At 50.4% G+C, this 22500-nt stretch overlaps 1 protein-coding gene across 3 annotated transcripts in view; it reads right to left on the bottom strand.

Moving 5' to 3' along the window:
* Positions 1-19520, bottom strand: part of arhgap23a (Rho GTPase activating protein 23a) — a 28404-nt gene extending 8884 nt beyond the window's left edge. Inside the window, exons 1-8 of one of the 3 annotated variants that reach the window (XM_083676821.1) lie at positions 17945-19520; positions 12484-12678; positions 10539-10563; positions 10028-10120; positions 8896-8974; positions 8210-8270; positions 4547-6197; positions 1-3 (exon numbers count right to left, since the gene is read on the bottom strand). The exon at positions 1-3 is cut by the window's left edge and continues 153 nt beyond it. In XM_083676821.1, the coding sequence (XP_083532947.1) occupies positions 1-3; positions 4547-6197; positions 8210-8270; positions 8896-8974; positions 10028-10120; positions 10539-10563; positions 12484-12678; positions 17945-18214 (2377 nt within the window). In that variant the 5' untranslated portion in view covers positions 18215-19520. Of the gene's footprint in view, positions 4-4546; positions 6198-6892; positions 7251-8209; positions 8271-8895; positions 8975-10027; positions 10121-10538; positions 10564-12483; positions 12679-17944 lie in introns of those variants that run through there. The other 2 variants (XM_083676822.1, XM_083676823.1) reach the window with 2 other exon arrangements.
* Positions 19521-22500: the final 2980 nt, after the last annotated feature.

Genomic DNA, 22500 nt, shown 5'->3' with positions numbered 1-22500 from the left:
CATCTGTGGGGGAGGGGGGGGGGGGGGTGGGGGGTGGGGGGGGGGGGGGTAGAAGGGGGAAGAAGGAGGAAAGAAAAGAGGGAGGAGAGGAAGGATGAGAAAGAGGAGGAGGGGCAGAGGTGGGAGAGAGGATAGGAAGATGGGGGGTCAGGGGGAAAGAAGGGAAGCGGAGACGGAGAGGAGAGGGCAGAGGAAAGAGTAAGAGTAGGAGGAGGAGGGGAAGGAGGAGAGGTTTTAAGGGAAGGGATAGTGATGATGTACCACTGGATTACCTTACAGGAATGAGGCAGGAAAGAGGCAACACACAATGCTCTAGCTCTCTGAGAAGCATTGAGGAGACACATTACACGTACATGTTTCTTTCTTTCCCCTCTCTCTGAACAAACAAACACACACACACACACACACACACACACACACACACACACACACACACACACACACACACACACACACACACACACACACACACACACACACACACACACACACAACATTGTGGGCTGTAGGAGAATTGTAGGAGAATTGCAAACACAAAGGCACTATAGAACTCCAGTTTAGAACTCCTAGAACAGAACTATGAATGAGAAATGCTACATTGTGAAAAAACAGATACACACACACACTCACACGCACACACACACACACACACACACACACACACACACACACACACACACACACACACACACACACACAAGCTATCAGGTGTCAAGTCCAAAGGCAAAATAGACATATACTCAAGCCAATGCCCTGTCCAAATGTAATACCTGTGTCTCCAGTCTCCATGAGGTTCTTCAAATGGAAACCGAAGGGGCTTTGTACCATGTAACAGCACTAGGTTTCATGTGTGAGAGAGTTGGATGTGAGAGGGATGTGTCTACAGTAGGTGCATTACGCAAATAAAGGCACATGGAATTAAATCAATATTCTTGTTATTTTGAATTTTCAAAAGAATGTCACGGTTGAATTCAGAAAAACGCAACCAACGAAGAGGAACATAGAAAACAACCTCACTCATATTGTATTGTACCTGAATAATAATACAAGATAAAAGGGGATGTAAAACCACAAAGAACCAAGCACACAAATGCATGCACTAACACGAACACACACACACACTTCCTCATTGACACAGAGGATTGTGGACCATCGTAGTATTTGCATAGAGAAAAGCTAGGAGAGGAATGTGCTCATGACATTTAAAAGTGAAGTGGGACGTTTTGCGAGTACTGCCCTTTCTGGACTCACTGAAAGTTTGAAAAAGTCAATATGCTTTAAGTTTTCTAAGAGCGACAAATATGTGCTTAAGTGTTCAAATAGTACATAAAGGCCAGTCCTTGACCTCGACATCAGATTTATTAAACAACGCTTTGTTTTTTGTTCTTCACCATACGATCTCATTACTTGATCACTACCGACTTATCATGGCTAATTTCAACTACTTTAAAGCTTAAAATCTTCATACTGGACCATTAAACACTAACCTACAACTGCAAATGCTATTCTGTCACTAACAACCACTGCTGCAACCTCTGACAACACTTTCACTAAACAGCAGAGGGCAGCACAGCTTCACTCTCAAAGCACTTATGTGGCTCAAAGGTTTCTAGCTCAGCCAATTAAAAAAACAGACCCCACGGACTTTCACTTGCCCTTTTGAAAGTACATTGAGCTTTCATGTCTAGTTTGAAAAAGATCAAATCCTTAATTAGGCATCCAGGTAATCTCTCTCGTCCTCATCTCCCCCCGCGTCTCTCCTTACCTGCCTGATCATGCATCCTCTCCGACAGACATAGCATTTGCCCCTCCATTCCTCTCTCCTTCCATTTCACTCCCTCTCTCCTGCTTTCCTCTGTCTCTGGAGGTTTCTTCTCCCCACCCCCCTCTCTCTTTATCTGCTCCCTCCATTCTCATGTCCATGCTAGGGCCAGAAGACGGAGTAGGAGAAGGGGCAGAGGCGGAAACATTCCCAATCTGGGATGTGGAATCTGCCTGTTTACAGCCGAGCACAGAAATAGCCGCACTGTGGGTTTAACAAAGGCCATCATTAACAGAGCCAAAAGAGCCCAGAGCGTGAGCTCACAGCCACGAGACAGGCCTAGAGAGGAGAGGAGAGCTATACACTACAGCATGCTCGTTTGCAACTTCCCCTTCTCTATATGAGATGCTATGACCTCACCAGGTCACAGAGAGAGAGAGAGAGAGAGAGAGAGAGAGAGAGAACGAGTAGGGACAGAGGGCTAGAGAGAGGAAGCAAGGGCTAGAGAGAGAGAGAGAGAGAGAGAGAGAGAGAGAGAGAGATGTCTTTGAGACCATGGACCCTGCTCTTGCAAACTCTGCAAGTACCCCCCTCCATCTACCCAGCGGTACACAAAGGCAGCATTGAGGGCAGGGGGCCACAGAGTGCAAGGCCTGAGGCTGGCCATGTGTGGGGCCATATTGTGTCCCATAGGCAGTAGCTGCCACTACGTCCTGTCATATCCTCTGAACCACAAGGACACCCTTAAAGCAGGCGCAGAGGGAGTACCATGTTACCTGCTGCCCTGTCAAAATACAAGAGAACCAGGCTTACAGCCTTGTGGTTAGAGAGGGTTGGAGGGTAGAGAAAGTCAGTACGCACTAGAAGTCTGGCTAGTAGTACAGGACCATGGGAACGCCATTCCTTATTCCATTCCATGCATTAGAATGAGCCCATCCTCTGATTTCTACCTCCACCAGCCTCCCCTGCATCCGACACAGTCTACCTCTGTGTTTATACTCTATATCTCAGACAGCAGAGATTTACAGACAACAGCCTATTAAGTCATGTTCCCAAACAGCCCAGATCCTATCAGTACATCTGTTAGGCAGCGATAGAGAGAGAAAGAAACAGCCAGTCCCCGTCTATGGGGAGAAACTACCCTAGTTTCAGTCTTTGGTCATTAAACGTGCCCCAGCTTGTCGCTCTGACTGCTTAGTTTCGGTTAATTCAGCAGCTCTGAGCAGAAGGCGAGCAGCAGGAATGTGCCCTGCTTCCTGGTATGCTTCTCCATGAAATTTCTGGTTTTTAAACATCTTTTCCCCTCTCTCTGTCGGCTTGGCTATCTATCTATCTATCTATCTATCTATCTATCTATCTATCTATCTATCTATCTATCTATCTATCTATCTATCTTTCTATCTGTCTGTCTGTCTGTCTGTCTGTCTGTCTGTCTGTCTATCTGTCTGTCTATCTGTCTGTCTGTCTGTCTGTCTGTCTATCTACATATCTACATATCTATCTATCAAACTATCTATCTATCTATCTATCTATCTATCTATCTATCTATCTATCGAAACACATTAAGTTTCCTAGTCAGCTTATTTGAATCTACTTTGCACTGCTGTGCTGACCTCTGTGTTGTTTTCCTGGGGCTGGGGGTTTGGACTGAAACTGAGGTTAGTTTGCCTGTGGTTTGACTGCATGGCGACTGGACGTTTAGCTGAAGGAGCAGTTGGCCGTTGGAGCCTCCAGAGTCCATGTTCATTCTTTGCTCTTACAGCAACACAGCAGAGGGAACAAGCTGGGACATGACCACAGATATCTCCTGTTCTCACAAACACATACATACTGTACAAACTCACACACACACACACACACACACACACACACACACACACACACACACACACACACACACACTGCCATACACACATACACACACACACACACACACACACACACAGGAAACACACACGGGAAACACACAAAGATGTGTGACCTACAGTGCATACACATATACACACGAAAACACAATATAAGACCAGAGACAGGACAGGGTCAGTCTCTGTAAATCCAAGATTAATGGCAATTGTTTGGGTTATATTTAAGGTTTCCATTCAATCTATTTCTAACTCAGTGACTGGAATTGAAATGGAATTCATCCTGACTACATAGAAAGGCCTCTCCAAAATAAAATTCCCTGTCGTGAGTTCCCATCAGACGCGCACACACGCAGGCACGCAGGCACGCAGGCACGCAGGCACGCAGGCACGCACGCACGCACGCACGCACGCACGCACGCACGCACACGCACGCACGCACACAAGCATGCAGTAGTTATAGGAAGTCAGCCTCCACCTCATTTCCTCTAAGGGGAAAGGTGATCTCAGAGTCTGGGGGGGGGGGGGGGGGGCGGTTAGTAAAATCCAGTAAGTTATGATTCAATCAAACACTACTAATGTGCATGTGGGAAGTGCCGGAATTACCCAACACAAACATACACACACACACACACACACACACACACAAACACATTCTCTAAAATAGACTGGAAACTGAGACTGAGGGACACACACATACAGGCAAGTTCTACTTTCTTTAGACAATTAGGAGATATGCCCCATATTTCACTCTCAGTGTCAATTTCCAGTAACATCCATTGTCAGTCTGGGACAGGGAGGAAGTTGGTATTTCAAATGTAAGTGGGAACAATGGAATCTACAAGTCACATGGTGTCATGAAGGAAGAGGAGGAGGAGGAGGAGGATGAGAAGGAGAGTAAGTGTGTAGTGAAGGTGCTTACCTATAAAGGGGATGGAGGCCAGAGAGTCGTCCTCTATGGGCAGTGGGGCCAGGTTACCATTGGTTCTGCGTGGGGGGGCCTCTCCTGTGGTACGAGACGCGGGCGCAGGATCATGGGGTTCGGCAGGGAACCCAGCCGGTTCTACACCGTCCACGGGCAGGGCATAGTGGGGGTGGCGCATGGCATGGGCACTCCTCCGCCCCGTAGGGGGCTTCTGCCTCAGCACCACCTCCTGGGTCTGGGCCACCACCTCTGCCTGCACCTCCGCTGCCCCCCTCTCATGGTTAGTGGGCCGGTACGCCCTGTCCAGAGGCTCAGGTGTGGCCAAGGGGGCGATGGTAGAGGCCAGGGCTGAGGGGGGAGTCACGCCCTCTGGGGGGCTGGTTTTGGGCGTGGGTGTCCAGCTGAGGTGGGGGCCAGAGTAGGAGGGGTCCCTGAAGGAGTGGGCCTGCTGCATGATACGGCCCGTCTTGCGGTAGAAGGAGGGGCTATAGCTGCGGTAGCCTACCAGCTGGTCGTCTATGGTCTGGCCAGCCGGTAGCCTCCTGCTCTGGGGGGCTGGCTGCTGGGGCGGGGCCTGGTGGTGGGACTGTGTGTGGTGGGGCTGGGGGTGGGGGTGGTGTTTATGGTGAGGCTGTGCGTGTCGGCTTATAGCGGGGGCCTGTGTGACGCCGTAATGGTTCCCCTGCCTCTGGTAGGCCTCAGTCCTGGCCTGTGGAGCCTGCTGGGGCCAGGCAGCCCTCTCGAAGCGAGGAGAGACCAGCACGGCCATTTCCCGGTCCAGCATCTCCAGCGAGCGGCCGTATCGGTCATACTGGGCCAGCAGGTTCTCTGAGCGAGCTCTGCCGTAAGAGGAGGGGGAGGCAGGGAGCCCTCGGCCCGGGGCCCCCTCCCACCCTCCATAAGTCCAATAGGGGTCCCCGTGAGGGCCGGGGCCTGACTGTTGCAGTAGCAGCAGAGTGTCCTGGGAGGCGCTGTGGGGCCAGCCACCCTTCTGGTGGTGGTGGTGGCGCCCCGAACCCGTCTCGCCCAGCCGATCCTGAGAGTAGCTGCGGTGGCGGGGGTGCATGCTGCGGCCCGAGCGCTCGGGCACCTGGTTGTAGTACCAGTCGGACAGGGCCTGCTGGCAATGGTCACTGCGGCTGTGGCTGGGCTGGGGCGGGCTGGCCCAGGCCTGGCTGGCCTTGCGTGGCAGGGCCTGGGAGGAGGCTGTGGCGGCAGTGGTGGCAGCGTTGTGGTTGACGTAGTGGACGTGCAGGGGGCTGGAGAGTGGCCCTCCCGAGGAGGAGGAGGAGGAGTAGGAGCGGCCCCTGGTCTGTCCTGTGGGCTGCTGCCCGGTCATACCGTACTGGATCTCCTCTGTCCGGTGGGCGGGGCTACTGTGGCCCACACCCCCGGGCTCCCCGGCCCGTCCCTCCTGCCAGCTGGCTGGGCTGCCGACGGCAGATCGGTTGTCCAGGGGGGAGGAGGGGCTGGAGGAGCCCGGCCAGCGGCTCCGGTTATCCAGCTGGTTCTGGCCCATGGAGGCCGGGGCCCCGGCTGGAGGCTGGGACTTGGCCCGTGGGTAGCAGAGGGGTGGCGGGACCGGAAGGTTCCTGGCTCCCCCTGTGTAAGGATCGTTGCCCCTCAGGTAGGCATCCTGGGAGTACGCCTGAGAGGAGGGACACAGAGAGGTGAGGTGAGAGAAGGACAGGAGAGGGCCGGTGAGGGACGTCGGTGAGTGGGTGAGTGGAGGGGACCCTGTCGCCAGATCAACAAGGCTACGTGCTTTGGCAGTTCGAGGTCAACCAGAAAGCACAGGGAACTGGCAGACAGAGAACACACCACTCCACTCCACTACAGCCCCCTTCCACAGCAGGCTTTACACAGCAGCCAATTCTAGTCTGGGGATCATCTGTGTTCAGCTAGCTAATAGCTCGCTCTGCTCAGCTCCCCTGGCCTCAGAGTCCCCAGGGCCTCAGCTCCCAACACAAACACAGCTAGCACACGCCTGGAGCACCAGCCACAACACAGCAACCATCTGCAACTGTGCAGGCCCACAGCAATGGCCTATATAGATACTCTATACACCACCGCAACAAAGCACTGCTAAAACGATGTTCTAAGACACTTGAATCTGTATCCACTACTAACAGCTTTATGTAGTGAAACAAACACAACAACACACATCTAAAGCATGGTTCAGCCAAGCCCTGCAGCTACTGTACATCCACCCAAAAAAACTAACTACAAAGTAACAAACTAAAAAATCCTTGTGAACCCCCCCCCCCCCCATGAAAGACAATATCAAAAGGCAACGTTCAAAGATGTCAGAGTTGAAAGTCTTCAGTAGTGTTCAGTTGTTACCTCAGAGATCTGGGGCAGGCCCGTCTACACAGGCACGTAGCTTCTCTCTCTCAGGCTGAGTACAGGATTGTAGTCACAGACAGACAGAAACAGAGGAAGAGGAAGAGGAGAGGACTCCTCAAAGCACTAGTCTGTTTACCTCCCACACTGCCACTCTTGTTGCTAGGATTTACTACTGATACACACACACACACACACACACACACTCTCTCTCTCTCTCTCTCTCTTTCTCTCGTGGTTCTGTCTTGCCTTTTCAATTCCTATGCCTCCCTCACTGTTCTTTTTGAATATCTGTCGATCTTTCTTCTTGTTTTCTCCTTCGCTCTGTGTGCTGTCCTCAGACCGGCCCAACCCTTCCAAACTCCCTCTCTCTCTCTCTCTCTTTCTCCCTCACTCACTCCACCCTGTGGGAGGGTAGAAGGGGGTAAAGCGCTGATGATGTCACCATTGGAATGCAGCTGATGCAGGCGTAGCAGTGAGGGGCGGAGTGTAAGGAGAGAGGAGAGGTTTGGAGGGTGGTAGAGGGATTGAAGGATGGCAATATTTGGAAGGGGACCCAGACTAATTGGTAGGGGTTTGTAGTGTGTGTGTGTGTGTGTGTGTGTGTGTGTGTGTGTGTGTGTGTGTGTGTGTGTGTGTGTGTGTGTGTGTGTGTGTGTGTGAGAAAAGCCCAGCTTGGGTGCCTTGATGCGGAAGGCTGTGTGAGTGTGTGTGTCCCTGTGGTGATCCTAGCTCAGGGGAGAGGCGGTGACATGCTTTGCATGTCTGATCATGTGAGCGAGTGGGAGAGCAATTTATGGACTGAAGAAAATATGTTTGTGTGGGTGTGTGTGTGTGTGTGTGAGTGAGTGAGTGAGTGAGTGAGTATGTGGGTGTGGATGTGTGTGTGTGTGTGAGTGAGTGAGTGAGTGAGTATGTAACTGCTTTTCACCTGACTACTCCAGTCTGGATAATGGCTTGGATGAATGAATGTGTGGAATTAATCTAAATACAGACTAGAGAGCATCTGAGTCACACTACATTCATTTTCGTTTTCCACTCGAGATGGGAGTATTCATGGACATGATGTGACATGTGCATGTTTATGATAACCTAAGCATGAGAGGCAATAACGGTGCAGTGTACAATAACGGTTGTATGTTATCAAATCAAATATATCAAAATGCTATATATATATATTATTTTTTTTGGGGGGGGGTGTACTGTAGGTATACTGTACGTATATGAGTGAGTGAGTGAGAGAGTGAGTGAGTGAGTGAGCGAGCGAGCGAGAGAGTGAGTGAGGGGGGGAAGGTGTGTGAGAAATCTCATACTCACACTTACCAGCTGCAGCACGTCTTCATCTTTTGGCATGATAGAGAGCTCCAACACACTCTCACTGTGGAGGGAAAACAGAGGAGAGAGGGAGATGAAGAGAGCAACCGACAGCAGAGAGAGAGAGGGGGGGGGGGGACAGACAGGGAGAGAGAGGGGGGGGGGGGACAGACAGGGAGAGAGAGAGGGGGACGGACAGACAGGGAGAGAGAGAGGGGGGGGGGACAGACAGGGAGAGAGAGAGAGGGGGGGGACAGACAGGGAGAGAGAGAGAGAGGGGGGGGACAGACAGGGAGAGAGGAGAAGAAAGGGGTATGGGGAGGAAGATAAGCACAACAACGTGTTTCTGCTCAATTTCAACTGTCTTGTTTAAGTTCTCTCTCCCTCAGTTTCGTTTGGGTTTGGGATTCAAATTAAAACCATCCCGCAGGAGACACTGTTGACACTGACCTCTATAACAGAGCTCTCAGTGGGTGTCAACAGAACACTGCTCCAGGCTCTCCCCTTCCGGAGCGGGAAGAACTAACACAAACTGTACATACCGTCCACATTCCAAAAAACAGCTATACATACACACCAAAAATGCATAAGGAAAACAAACACACGCTATTCACGTAAACACCACAAACACATTAAAGCACTAACATACACATGCAAAAAACACACACAGAGAGTGAAGAAGGTCTTACCTGTTCTGGATGAGAGCGATCACCTGGGAGTATGTCTTCCCTAGAACACTCTCTCCATTCACTTTCACCAGCCGATCCCCTGCAATAAACACACACATACCGCATTAGGGCCGACACACCAGGCACTTTGCACACACGCACGCACGCATGCACACACACTGTGGACTTTTCCACCACCCCCCTGGATGACCCCAGTAACCCCCCCCCCCCCCAGCAGACATGTCCCTCCAGCAGAGGGATATCCTGGTGGGCCAGCCAGAGCAGGGAGACCCCAGACACCCACTTCCTGCTGCTGGGTCAGGGGGAGACAGGGTTGAGCAGGAGGGGGGAGGGGAGGGATGGATGGATGGATGTTTGATAGGGACATTATTTTGTGTGTGTGAAGACTGAGTTTGGGCGTGAATGGAGTGGCATGTGTTGTTTTATAGAGGAGCCAGTTTGTTTGTCTTTTGTGTGTGCATGTGTGTGTGTTGATTTGCAAGGAGTACAGGTTTAGTTCGGTTGAGCGGAAGGGATTGGAATGCTGCCTAGCTTAGCCAGCAAGACACAACAGGAAACCTTTCTCCATTTTCATCAATATCACTTATAATGTTCACAAAATCCAACAAAACGCTTAGCTCTAATGAGTACAGGTCTGTACAAACTGTGTTTGTGTATGTGTGCGCAAGTGTGTGTGTGAGAAAGAGAGAGAGAGAGGGAGAGAGAAAGAGAGAGAGAGAAAGAGAGAGAGAGAGAGAGAAAGACAGAGAGAGAGAGAGAGAGACAGAGAGAGAGAGAGAGAGAAAGACAGAGAGAGAGAGAGAGAGAGAGAGACAAGTGGCCTGGTTAGTATCCTTGTTGATTCATTGGAAGCACCTGACTCCCTCTCCCTCCCCCTTTCTCTGTCTCGAATCTCATCTTGTGAGTGTGACCATGTCTGCATCATCACGTGGCTGATGCTCTTTCTCAAGGTTATTTCCATTGCAAATCAGTCCTTCACACACCATCTCTCTCACGTACGCACACACAGACACAGACACACACACACAGACACACACACACACACACACACACACACACACACACACACACACACACACACACACACACACACACACACACACACATACACACACACACACACTTTGCTTACCTGTGCACAAGCCAGCCTGGTGAGCTGGACCTCTCTCTCTCACATTCTTGACAAAAATGGTGTCCATTGGCTCCAATCGACCTCTCTGATACCCTGTATGTCAAATGTATCAAACAAGTCAATATGTTATGGTCAGTATAAAGGGAATTGGGATGTACAATAAAGCAGCTGTCAAGGCAAATGCATTCGAGGTCAATGACACACAGAGGAAGGTAACACATGTGATGAATAAACACAGCTGGTGTTTTCGCTCCTCTTTAACTATGATCATTATATTAAATCATGAAGTTCCTCTTAGGGAGCAGCAGTGTGTTGTGCCCTGCAGGGGGAGTAGTGGCGTGTTCTGGCCTGCAGGGGGAGCAGTAAGGCTGCAGACAGAGGGGAACACTAGAGAGCCCAGGCAGTGACATCATTGTGAGGCCACACTCTGGTGATGGTGATGTCTGGGGGAAAGGGAGAGGGGGCTGGGGGGACATGGGGCGGGTGACACGGGGTAGAGGTGTGCACTTACCCTTTCCATTCCCGTTCTCCTCATCCTGCAGAGACAAACAAACAAAAAACATTAACATCAACACTTATAGCTAGGCTCTCTGTGTGTGGTTGGTGATGTAAAAGGTTCACAGGGTTCCATTTAACTTCCTGTTCACGGAGAGTCTCTGAGCAAGATCTACGGCATTCTAACCATGCAATGTGTTTTGCAAGCGTCTAAGCATGTGACTAAGAGTGACTTCACTGGTATCCCAGCCAAACCTCTCAGACAGACCTGTTACTTTTTATGAACTTATAACATTCAAATGCATCCAACAGAGAGACTGCCTTTCAGGTTTGACAGTCTGCAGTTGATGATGTCATAGATGGAGGCAAACACGTACAGTTGCCTGGATCAGGCAGGCGGGGGCAGCACTGAGCACTTTGTCTTTCATTAGGTGGTGTTTGATTATACACTGATACAAACACACACACACACGCACACGCACACATGCACACGCACGCACGCACACACACACACACACACACACACACACACACACACACACACACACACACACACACACACACACACACACTCAGCTGAGTGGACAGTTTGGGGTGAGGGGCAGGCTGCTGCCTGGCTTTAGGCTGCGCTGAGTGGGCTCATTCCTGACTCCAAAGACAATGGTGGGGGTTTAAGGCCAGAGAAAGGAGGGCTGCAGCCCCAGAATAGAGCCAGGAGCCAGGGATGCTCCCCAGCTGACCACCCCTGTCTGGGCACATCCGGGCCTGGGGCGGGGGGAGTGGTGGAGTGGGGAGTGAGAGGTGGGGAGATGGACTATCATCATACATCTCACCCTGGATGACACAAGGTTAGGGTTAGGGAGAGGTGCCATACATGATCACTGTCACTGATCTGGTTAGAGAGTTGCAGCAGCGCAAGGCTTGACTTCAGGAGATCAGTGGTGAATCTCAGGACACTCCTGCTATATAGGATCAGTAAAGCGTTCATAAGAAGATCACCAGATGTGTGTATGTCCATGATGATGTGAGTCACCCATGAAACAGGTTGAATCCAGAGTACATGAAGCCAATGAAGCTTCTATAGATGGGGAGGGTGTCTCTGTGACACTAGCTGCCCTGTCCCTCCTCAAAGCATGTGACCCCTAGGCCGGGCCAGGCCAGGCGGTAGGGACCAGGGCAGCAGTGGACCCATTGTCCTGGGATTGTCCTGGTACAGCCAGGCTGGGAGTGAGTGGTACCAGGCTAGGACAACAGAGCCCATTGAGTCTGTGTCCTTGCTGCAGCTGCTGGGGTGGGGGGGGATGGGGGAGGGGGGGCAGGGTTAATAATAGGGGCCTTGTTTCTGATGGGTGAAAAAAAACAACTCCATTTCACATCTGTAGCTCTGTCTGCCTCCACACCTCAGAGAACCAATACAATGGTGCTGATTCTCCAACTACTGCAGCTCAAACAGACATGAAATTAAGAGATGGTTATCTACGATGGCGGAATGGCTTTAAGAACAGGTCTCCTTGTAAAAGACACTTGTTCTCGGCTACAAACGAGTGTTACAGCAGTATGTTCCCTTTGAAAAGCAGAGTAAGTAAGCCAAAAAGGCCATTTGCAACATTATCTGTCCATAGACAGCAATGCAGACAGATAACTCACTGGGACTGTTAGTAGCCGGCCTCTGTCTTCTTCTCCCTCTCTTTCACCTCAGTCTGTCATTCAGGGCCTGCCTCCCTTTTATCTTTCTCACCCTTTCCCTCCATAATGAAGAGTGCTCTTCTGTTTATGCTCCTAATCCCATTATCTCTATAATTGGCAAGGCATGATCAGTCCCTGCTCTTTTAATAGGCTAACACTTACAGTCTCTGAGTTCTGATTGGCTAGACCCTTTACTGCCACTGTGCTTCGATTGGTTTGACTTTCCAACCCCCGGTTGCTGGTGCTTAGGTGGTATAGGCTGGTGGTGGTCTCACCTTGAGGCTGGTGTGCAGGGCGGACTCTGGGGGGTAGACGATGAAGTGGCGCAGCGTGAAGCCGAAGCCCTGGGAGTTCTTGTGGAGGAGTAGCGTACGGGGGCCATGCCAGCCCACGCCGACCCCCTCACCTCCCGCCCCCGCCGGCCGAGGGTTCTCACTGGTCGAGGTGAGGCCATCTCTCCGCCCCTTTGCCTGTGGACAAAGAGAAAGAAACAGACGCGATGAGACTCAGGTCATCGTAAATATCAGGATCATTCCTTAGGATCATATCAATAACAGTTGCTAAGGTTGTGGGTTCGATTCCCGCTGGGACCATATATACTGAAGAATGTATGCACTCACTGCAATGCAAGTGGCTTTGGATAAAAGTGTCAGCTAAATGGCATACAGTATACAGTATATTCTAAGAACATGGTTGTCAACACTGACCTAGACCAGTTCCTCTACCTTCCAAGTGCAAGAGTCTATTCCCAGGGTATTCTAGTTGCATAACTTTTTTCTGGAACAAAGGGCAAATACAACCATTCTATACTTGGACCCATAACGAGAGAGACCCTACAGGCTACCAATGACACCAGCCCCTGGGCTGCTGGGTATTTCATTAGCAACTTCCCCAGGAATGTCCCATTTCTGTCCTGGAGGGAGAGACTCTCAAACAATGAGGAGCGCCAAGCAGCCCCCACATGTCACCCACCACCACAACAATGGCCCATAAAACCGCTGGGGTGGGGGGGGGGGGGGGGTCCGGTGTCAGGAAGGCCCCGCGTCTAGACGGAGCAGAGGGCAGCAGGAGGGGCACCTGGGAGGAGAAACGCGGAGGAATGTGGAAGACGGAAGTCAACCCAATTATGGCTCACATGCAACCAATCAGAATTTGACCTTGGTCATGTCACAGTGGACCAGCGTGAAAGAGCTCGGGGTAATTCTGAGTGAGAGTAGATTTCCATTCACTTTCTGACCTGAGCAAATAACCCACCTGACAGACACACGCGAGGACTATCACCCTGGTGTTACCATAACGACCCACATCTGTCACTCAAACACAACCACCTGACCAAATAGAGCTGGGAGGGACACCAGGATGAGTGTGTGTGTGTGTGTGTGTGTGTGTGTGTGTGTGTGTGTGTGTGTGTGTGAACACGGCTGGCCCACAGCTGGCAGTAACCCTCAAACACACACACCCTATATTTCACTTCCTGTCCACCCTCTCCCCCCCCCTCCACATACACTGACCTCGCAGGCCTGTACGCCCGCACAACAACAGGAAGTGGCAGGCTGGAGGCAGGAAGTGTGGTAGTGTAAGGGGAGGGATAACCAGGCGCTCAGAGCACCTATAAATAAATAACTGAGGGTAAGCTGTCCCTCTCCAGAATGGTGTCCTTCTCCCTCGCTTCCACAATACAACTCTCCTCCTCTTCTCTTTCCTTCCATTCTCCTTCCCTCACCTCCTCCTCCCTTCCACCTCTCCTTCCTCCATCACCACATGCATTCCTGCCCAGTGATCCAGCTGCACTGACTTTTACCACACATCTGCTCTCTCTCCATCCTTCCTCCTCCTCTTTCATAACTCCTTCTAGCTCAGAGCGTGATGATGTAACCTTTCACAATGCCCCAGCTACCCCTTCACAAGTCCCCCCAAAAGAGGAGGGGCATGGGAGAAAGACAGAAAGAAAGAGGGAGTAAATGAAAGAGTAAAACAGAATGAAAAGAAAGAGAGGAGACTGAGTGAATTCCTGAGAGGGAGCGGTTGGGCCCAGGCATGTTGAAACACATACTCAGAAGGACTGGCAAGGAGGGGGGTGAGGAGAGCGAGGGAGAAGAGAACGATAGAGAGAGGGAATGAGTGAGAGGAGGAGGGGTGTCGGGCCCAGTGAGAGACAGGCTCCAGCACGCCGGTTTCGACCGCACGGCCCCTCCCGGCACTGGGAATACCGAACCCTGTGATTACCCCAAACACACAGAGACTGGGTTTCTGAGCCAGCACTGTTTCCCACCCGCCTGTCCCTGAGTGTGTGGGATGTGTGTGACCGCTTGCCTATTCTCTACAATCACCCCCCCGTTGTATACACACACACACACACACACAAACACACAAACACACAAACACTCACACACACACACACACACACACAAACACAGACACACACACACACACACACACACACACACACACACACACAAACACAGACACACACACACACACACACACACACACACACACACACACACACACACACACGACACTGTCTCTGACCCCATCCACCCAGTAACGTCCCTGTTTGTGTCTCTCTACCATATACACCAAAATGAACGGTTACAACAAAATGCTGACAATGTCAATGCCCTCTCCAGCCAAGCTCTCATATACTAGGAAACATACTGGGAAAATGTTTAGTCTGACCAGCAAAGCTCTCGCAAAACTCCACTGCGGTTTCGAGTCTCAGCTCAACTTTCCATGGGCACTCGCCCACTCTTTCATTTGAGGAAACTTCCCTTCTCTTCTCTGGCTAATCCCAGAGGGAGACATTTGGCATTTCTGACTATCATGTCTTTCCTCAGCTCTCCGACAATCTGCCCGGATCTGACTGGGAACACGCTCAACACTGAACATAATCTTGACTCACAAATGATTATGAATCTGACAACAGGGAGCCCTAACTCATTGATGAACACATCCACAGGTCCTTTTATGAGAAAGCACATTAAAAATGCCATGTGGGACGCACTCCCTTTTGAACATAACACACACACACACACACACACACAGACACACACACACACACACACACACACACACACACACACACACACACACACACACACACACACACACTTCTTAGCATCCATGTTGAAGTGTACTGTAGATCTGCTTCCAGCTCTGAGAGTGTTTATGGTGGGTGAGGCAGTAACAGTCAGGTGTCCCTGTGCTGACAGCAGCAATAAGCAGTAGATCCTTTAGATCTTGTAGATCAGACAGAGAGGGCCAGCCAATCATTTGGAAATAAGACAAGAAAGTAAAAACATAGACCCCAACATCACCTCAGAATCAGGGGAGGCTAGGGGAGGTAGAAATCGGAGGACAGGCTCACTGTAAAGCATGTAGTTCAACCCAGTGCAGAACGACATCTGATACCGTTCCTTATTCCATTCCATGAATTACAATCAGCCCCGTCCTACGATTTCTACCTCCACCAGCCTCCTCTGCTCAGTATCCTAAATAATTATGCCTCTGAACACAAGAATGACACTTTCCTTACGCCGCCTTCCTTAAGGCTACTTATTTCATTTCATACATCTATCATCATCACCTCGATGATTCCAGTGATATGAAAGCGACAACAACAGCGTTATTTACCTCCATCCTATCAGAGACAGACAGAGAGGGTGAAACTGAGGGTGAAGGAATGGAATGCCTGCCGGGACGGGTGGTCGGAAACTAACGCCACCCCGGGGGGAACAATGCTCTTTCAAACAGCTGAGAGCTGCAACCCGTTTGAAAAGTGGAGCTTTAGAGAGGTCACAAATGCTGACGTGCTTTTAATCCAGAGACCCTCTGTCTGCTCCCTCAGCTCTGAGCTACTGTAGGGAGAGTAGAGCATGGGTAGGGACCGGAGGAGAGGGAGAGAGACAGATAGGGAGAGGGACACTGAAAATGAAAATGAACTGATATACTGGTGGCATATTATCTTGACTCGCCAGTAGGGTCATACTGTAGGTCCTACTCCACCTTCCCTCCAAGCCTAAGTGCATCCTTATTCAAAGGACAGGATGGGTGTCATGTGACTATTGCACCGTGACACTCTCTTAAACACATGCTGCCCTTTCACCATAGAGGAAGAAAACACACACACAGAACAAACAGACACATACCTGGCAAAGCTTTTAAAACATCTCGCTGTAATTAACACCGTATGAATCACCATCTGAATGTATGTGTGTGTGTGTTCAAAAACCTGTCAGACCCCTCTGTCAGAATATCTAACAGTTGATGATGTAATGTCAGTTAAACAGGGTTTTCCACTTGAGCAGCTATGCTGAGTACATCTACAGCGGGAGAGGCTGGTGGAGGTTCATTACAGGCTCATTATAATGCATAGAACGGAATGAGGAATGTGTTTAATACCAGTCCTCATTCCATTCCATGCATTATAATGAGCCCGTCGTCTGATTTCTGCCTTTCCACCAGCCTCCCCTGATCTACAGTAATATATCCTGCTCCCCCCTCTCCCCCTCTCCCCCCTCTCCCCCTCTCCCCCCCTCTCCCCAAAGAACTCCAACCTACACCCTAAGGGGATACAGCTGTCACTGGAGAAAGCTACATTAGTGTACATAAAGCTCCTTTAATAACAGCCATACTTGGAATTCTCTGCTGTACTTCACCGATCACCTGATCCCAGGACCAAAACCGTGACCTGAACTACAATTCTATGCTCCCAGACACACCAACCATGACCCAACCTCTCCATGAACCTCAACATAACCATAATCCATTCAATAAGGATTGGCAACAGCAGCACAGGAGATTTGACTATGAATCAATTATTCCTTACTTGTCTTCCTAGAAAGACTGAAAAACCCCACAGATAAACTGTTTGTACCTTGAGCAACATTACCATGAAAGCATCGCTATGGATACTCTAGCTGCGAACCGGCATTGCACACATTCTGCACCATTTGTGCTATTGGAGGTGTTTACACATGCAAACATTCTCTGAGCCCTGACTGTACAAAGACAGTGGATGTTTGCACCAGCTGTGTATGTATACTGTAGCTTGCCCCTTCCACTGCCCGCATTCCCGAAACCAGTAACTCTCATGTGTGTGTCTGTGAGAGACACAGAGGGCCAACACAAACATATGCCATGCCCCCCCCCCCACCCCCCCACCCCCCCACCCACACACACACAAATCAGTATGAAAATGAGCCATCAAAAGCACATGTGGCTGAGAGATGCCCTGAATTCTGCAGGCCTGGGGGACAGTCCCACATCTCGCCCCCCTCCCCCTCTCTGAAACAGCCACCAGCTCCCTTCGTCTGTCTTAACTCACTAAGCTGCCTCCAGGGAAGAAACAGTCAATATGCCATAAATATCCACAGAGGACAACAGGACTCTACTGTAACAGATTCCTGGTGATTACTGACTGCATTACCTCTCACACTGTCACAGCTTTTGTATTTATGACGAGTTCTAGCTTTATGCCGTTCTGATGAACAAGACTGACTACATATGGCATCTCTGCATATCCCTATTTCACTCTGTCTGTCTGTCTGTCTGTCTGTCTGTCTGACACACACACACACACACACACACACACACACACACACACACACACACACACACACACACACACACACACACACACATACACACACACACACACACATACACACACATACACACACACACACACACACTCAATCTGAGAGATCTCCTGGGCATGGCAGGGACCATCCTTACCCTGTGCTGGTGAGAGCGCTGCTGGGTTCTGCTGGGGCGGCCGTGCCCGCTGCGGACTGGCCCCATGCTGGGGGGTGAGGGCGAGGGCACGGGGGTCGGGGCACCACGGAGTACTGCCAGCCAGATACAGCGTGGCTCAGGGGCGCTACAGTCTACCCCCACCGGGTTCTGGAAGCACCACTCAGACCCTACTGGTGCAGGGTATGGGGGCATAGCCGCGGGCATCGAGGTACAGAGTTCACCCAGCACGGAACGACCCGCTGCCCACATGGGCCACACACACAAACACACACAGACACTCACACACACAAGAGCAGGGAGAGGACGAGGGCTGGACACAAACGCACACACACATACACACACACACACAACTCTCCAGGAAATGATGCAGGTGTCACTGTATCACACACACCCTCTCTGGCCAAGTCATACTGTCAAATTCCATGGATAAAACAAGATGCTAATGCAAAGGGCTAGTAAGAAATTGTTCTTTGGGTGATCCAGGACCATCTCCGAAAACTCCCATATCTCTTCTTCAGATCAGTCTAATTTTCCCATTCTCCGCTCCTCTCCATCCAGCATCCTGGCATCCTTCCAAAATCCTTCGGTGATTTTTTTAATCCCAAACGTTTCACATCACAGTCTCCAGCTCCTGGCCTCCAAGGACGTGAAGGGAATTAAATCTCCAGGGCAGACACACATGCCCGCACACACTCGCTGGGTGTTCATTCCAAACAGAGCTGTGGAGGCAGCAGAAAGTCTCCTGGGTAGCAGATGGCACAGTGTGTGTGGCGTGTGGCGCTGGCACAGAGGTAGTCTGGTTTCATCACAGACAGACAGACTGTCTGACTGACTGTCTGACAGACTGACTGTCTGACAGACTGACTGACTGACTGACTGACTGTCTGACTGACTGACTGACTGACTGACAGACAGTGACTCTCTCCCCGTAGTGTCCAGTGGTGTTCAGAAGACAAAGCCGCTCTGTCAACCCCCCCAAACACAAACTACTGTCACAGTTAGAGGGATGGTTCTTCTGTCTCTCCTCCCTCCCTCTCTCTCTCTCTCTCTCTCTCTCTCTCTCTCTCTCTCTCTCTCTCTCTCTCTCTCTCTCTCTCTCTCTCTCTCTCTCTCTCTCTCTCTCTCTCTTCTCGTCCTCCCACTGTCTCTCTCTCCTCCCAGCTTTGTCCCTGTACCTCTCTCTCTCTCTCTCTCTCTCTCTCTCTCTCTCCTCCCCTTTTCAGCCTCCAACCCTCAGTCCGGTCTCACTTCTTCCAATTCATCCTTTGCTCTGTCTCTCACTCTCAGCTCCCTCTGTTACCTCCTCTCAGTACACTCCACTTCCTCGTGATCCGTCTTCCAATCTGTCACTCAGAAATCGACTTTCTTTGACAGAGCGCCAAACCACACAACATCCTATGCACTCAGCACTCTAAACACTGAACACTGAAGGCTGGGTACTGAACACTGCACCCCACTCTAAAAGTCCAAATGGAGTTTTCTCCTGTAGGCTGGTGATGAGGTAAATCCAATGCCGGTCCCTGTGGCTCGGTCCTAGCCTGCACTGTGCTGTGTGTGTAGAGTGAGTTTAGTGGCGCGTGGGCATGTGTGAAAGGGAGACAGACGCAGTGACACGACTATGATCCCTGCACTCAACTCTACAAACCACCCCCCCTCTCCACTTCCCCTCCGCTTAGAGGACAAAAAAAAAGAGAGTCCGATTTCAAACACAAAGAGAAAAGAAAACATGCTACACCACTGTCTCTCTCTCTCTCTCTCTCTCTCTCTCTCTCTCTCTCTCTCTCTCTCTTCTCTTTCTCTTTCTCTTTCTCTCTCTCTCTCTTTCTCTCTCCCTCTCCCTCTCCCTCTCCCTCTCCCTCTCTCCCTCCCTCCCTCCCTCTCTCTCTGAGGAAAAATAAAGAGAAGAGAAGACAGTAGACAAAATGGAAAACTGCAAAAACACAGTAGATTAAATGAGAGGTTAAATGAAACACACACAAACACACACACACACACACACACACACACACACACACACACACACACACACACACACACACACACAGGAATACACCCACTCACCCAAATCACACAGACACACACACACACCACACAGACGTCAGAGTTCTCACCAAACAACCAGAAGTCTAGTATTTGTGTGAGAGTGGTAGGCAGGTGACCATGCTGACTGAGGCTCCATTCCCTGGTGCTCTGCCTACACGCTCCATACACACATCCGTAACCAATGACGTTAGACAGGTTTCACCTGCCACACAGCAGGGCAAGAGCCAACAGGATCAGAACACAAACTCTAAAACACACACAAACACACACACACAGACTGTACCCTCGAGACACAAACTACACCCACAGACAAAGCACTTTGCAGGTGTACATGCAATATATTGAAATATGTACTAATACATCAAACACACCATTCACAAATACACAGTACACACAAACTGCATAAGGCAAAGCATCCTCACACACACACACACACACACACACACACACACACACACACACACACACACACACACACACACACACACACACAAACACACACACACACACACCACATGGCCCATTGAGTCACACATGTGTATAAATACACTGGGGTGTGTAATTAGGCTCTCATAAAGTCCATGCTGTAGGCTGCGGTCTGAGAGGGGTTCTGTTCAGCCTGTGGTCAGAATGGAGGTTTGGGTTCTAACAGACCGCCAAGCGGAACCGCCCCGGAGAGAGAGGACCAGATCACTCAGGGGGAGGTCCTATCCTCCTATAGGAGAGAAGGACATTGAAAAGACCACACCTAAATCCTACCAAGATAAAGAAAAGACAGAGGGCTTGTTATGGGTTGCCATGTGAGTGACATCATAAATCAGTGCCAGACTATTATATGCAGAGATGTCCTGGTGTCAAATAAATGAAAACACAAAAGCTCTTCCTTTCACGGTAGCAGTATTGAGAGCGATTCGTATGGCATTGTTCAGTAGAGCTTTGGCAATGACTGATTCAAGCCCAATTTGGGAACAAAAGATCTGTCTGCTTTCGCTCTCTCTTTCGCTCTCTCTTTCTCTCCCTCTCTCCCTACCTCCTTCCGTCTCCCTCTCTCTCTCCCGTGACCCGTGGAGACGTTTACAAAGAGAGGACGGCGGGAAGAAAAAAGCGTTGTAATGAAAGAGCAGAGCACAGAGGCGTTGAGTTACAGTTTACACACACACACACACACACACACACACACACACACACACACAGACACACACACACACACACACACACACACACACACACACACACACATACACAGAGGTGTCACAATACTCACACTGCCACCAGCGACCCACACTGTGTGATGATTGGCTAAGGCATGTGCACGTGCACAGGTAAACATACTACAATGGGATTGGACGAGAGCCTAAACACCGCAAGTGTGTCACACAGTTCATTACCTCATACTCAACACCTGGATCCTAAAACATGGCAACACATCCCTAGGAAAAGTGCACAACACACCTGTGTGCACCTGTGCCTTTTTCAAACTAAGTGAATTTCATTCCCTCCCATTCACCCCTGCAGGCCTAAATGCCCCTGAAGTCAAAGACTCAACGATTCAAACGGCACACGGCGCTAATCTCTGAAGAGACGCCATGCCACACACACACACACACACACACACTGCCCTACCCTCCCACCCTGTTCTGCTATGCGTACCAGTGAGCGAGACTGAGAGGGCGACGGGAGAGAGATAGAGCGAGAGAGTAGAGAGAGAGAAGGAGAGAGAGAGAGCGAGAGAGTAGAGAGAAAGGAGAGAGAGAGCGAGAGAGTAGAGAGAGAGAGAAAGAAGGGGAGAGCGGATCGGAGCGCGTGGGTCGACTGCTCACAGACAGATTAGTTTCGGAGATATGTCTTAATCCCCTTCATCCTCACAGGTTAACACAGGCACACACAGCAGGCCGCCACTTTTTCCACTGACTGACTATGGTCCACAAGCCCCAACAACATACACACACACACACACACACACACACACACACACACACACACTCACCAACTCACACACTCACACAGCTGAGCCGTGACATTAGAGATCAGATGGGATCATGTCTCGCAGCTAGGAGAGAGAGGAGAAAAAGAGAGAAGGAAATATGTGTGTGAAAGAGATGGAGAGAGATACATTCAGAGAGAGAGAGAGAGAGAGAGAGAGAGAGAGAGAGTGTGACTTACTGTGTCAGTACAGCGAGAGATCAAACAAATGGCAATGCAAGACACAACAAAGGCATGTTTTCACTACTCACAGACCGAGACAAGACCGTAACAAATGGGGAAGAGTGAACTAGGGTCACTGAGGGAGAGGATATGTGAGTACAGATATGTGAGTTTATTCAGTGTGTGTGTGTGTGTGTGTGTGTGTGTGTGTGTGTGGCTGCTGTTCCCTTAGCTCTATCTCTCCAGGTCACAGTCCACCCCAAACACAGCAGCCACAGGATGTGGCTTTCCCAGGGAGCAAACAGCCACATCACACACACATCACATCACACACACATCACATCACA

Source organism: Argentina silus (assembly GCF_951799395.1).
Source record: "Argentina silus genome assembly, chromosome: 9".
Taxonomy (NCBI): domain Eukaryota; kingdom Metazoa; phylum Chordata; class Actinopteri; order Argentiniformes; family Argentinidae; genus Argentina; species Argentina silus.
This window is presented reverse-complemented; position numbering and strand designations above follow the sequence as displayed.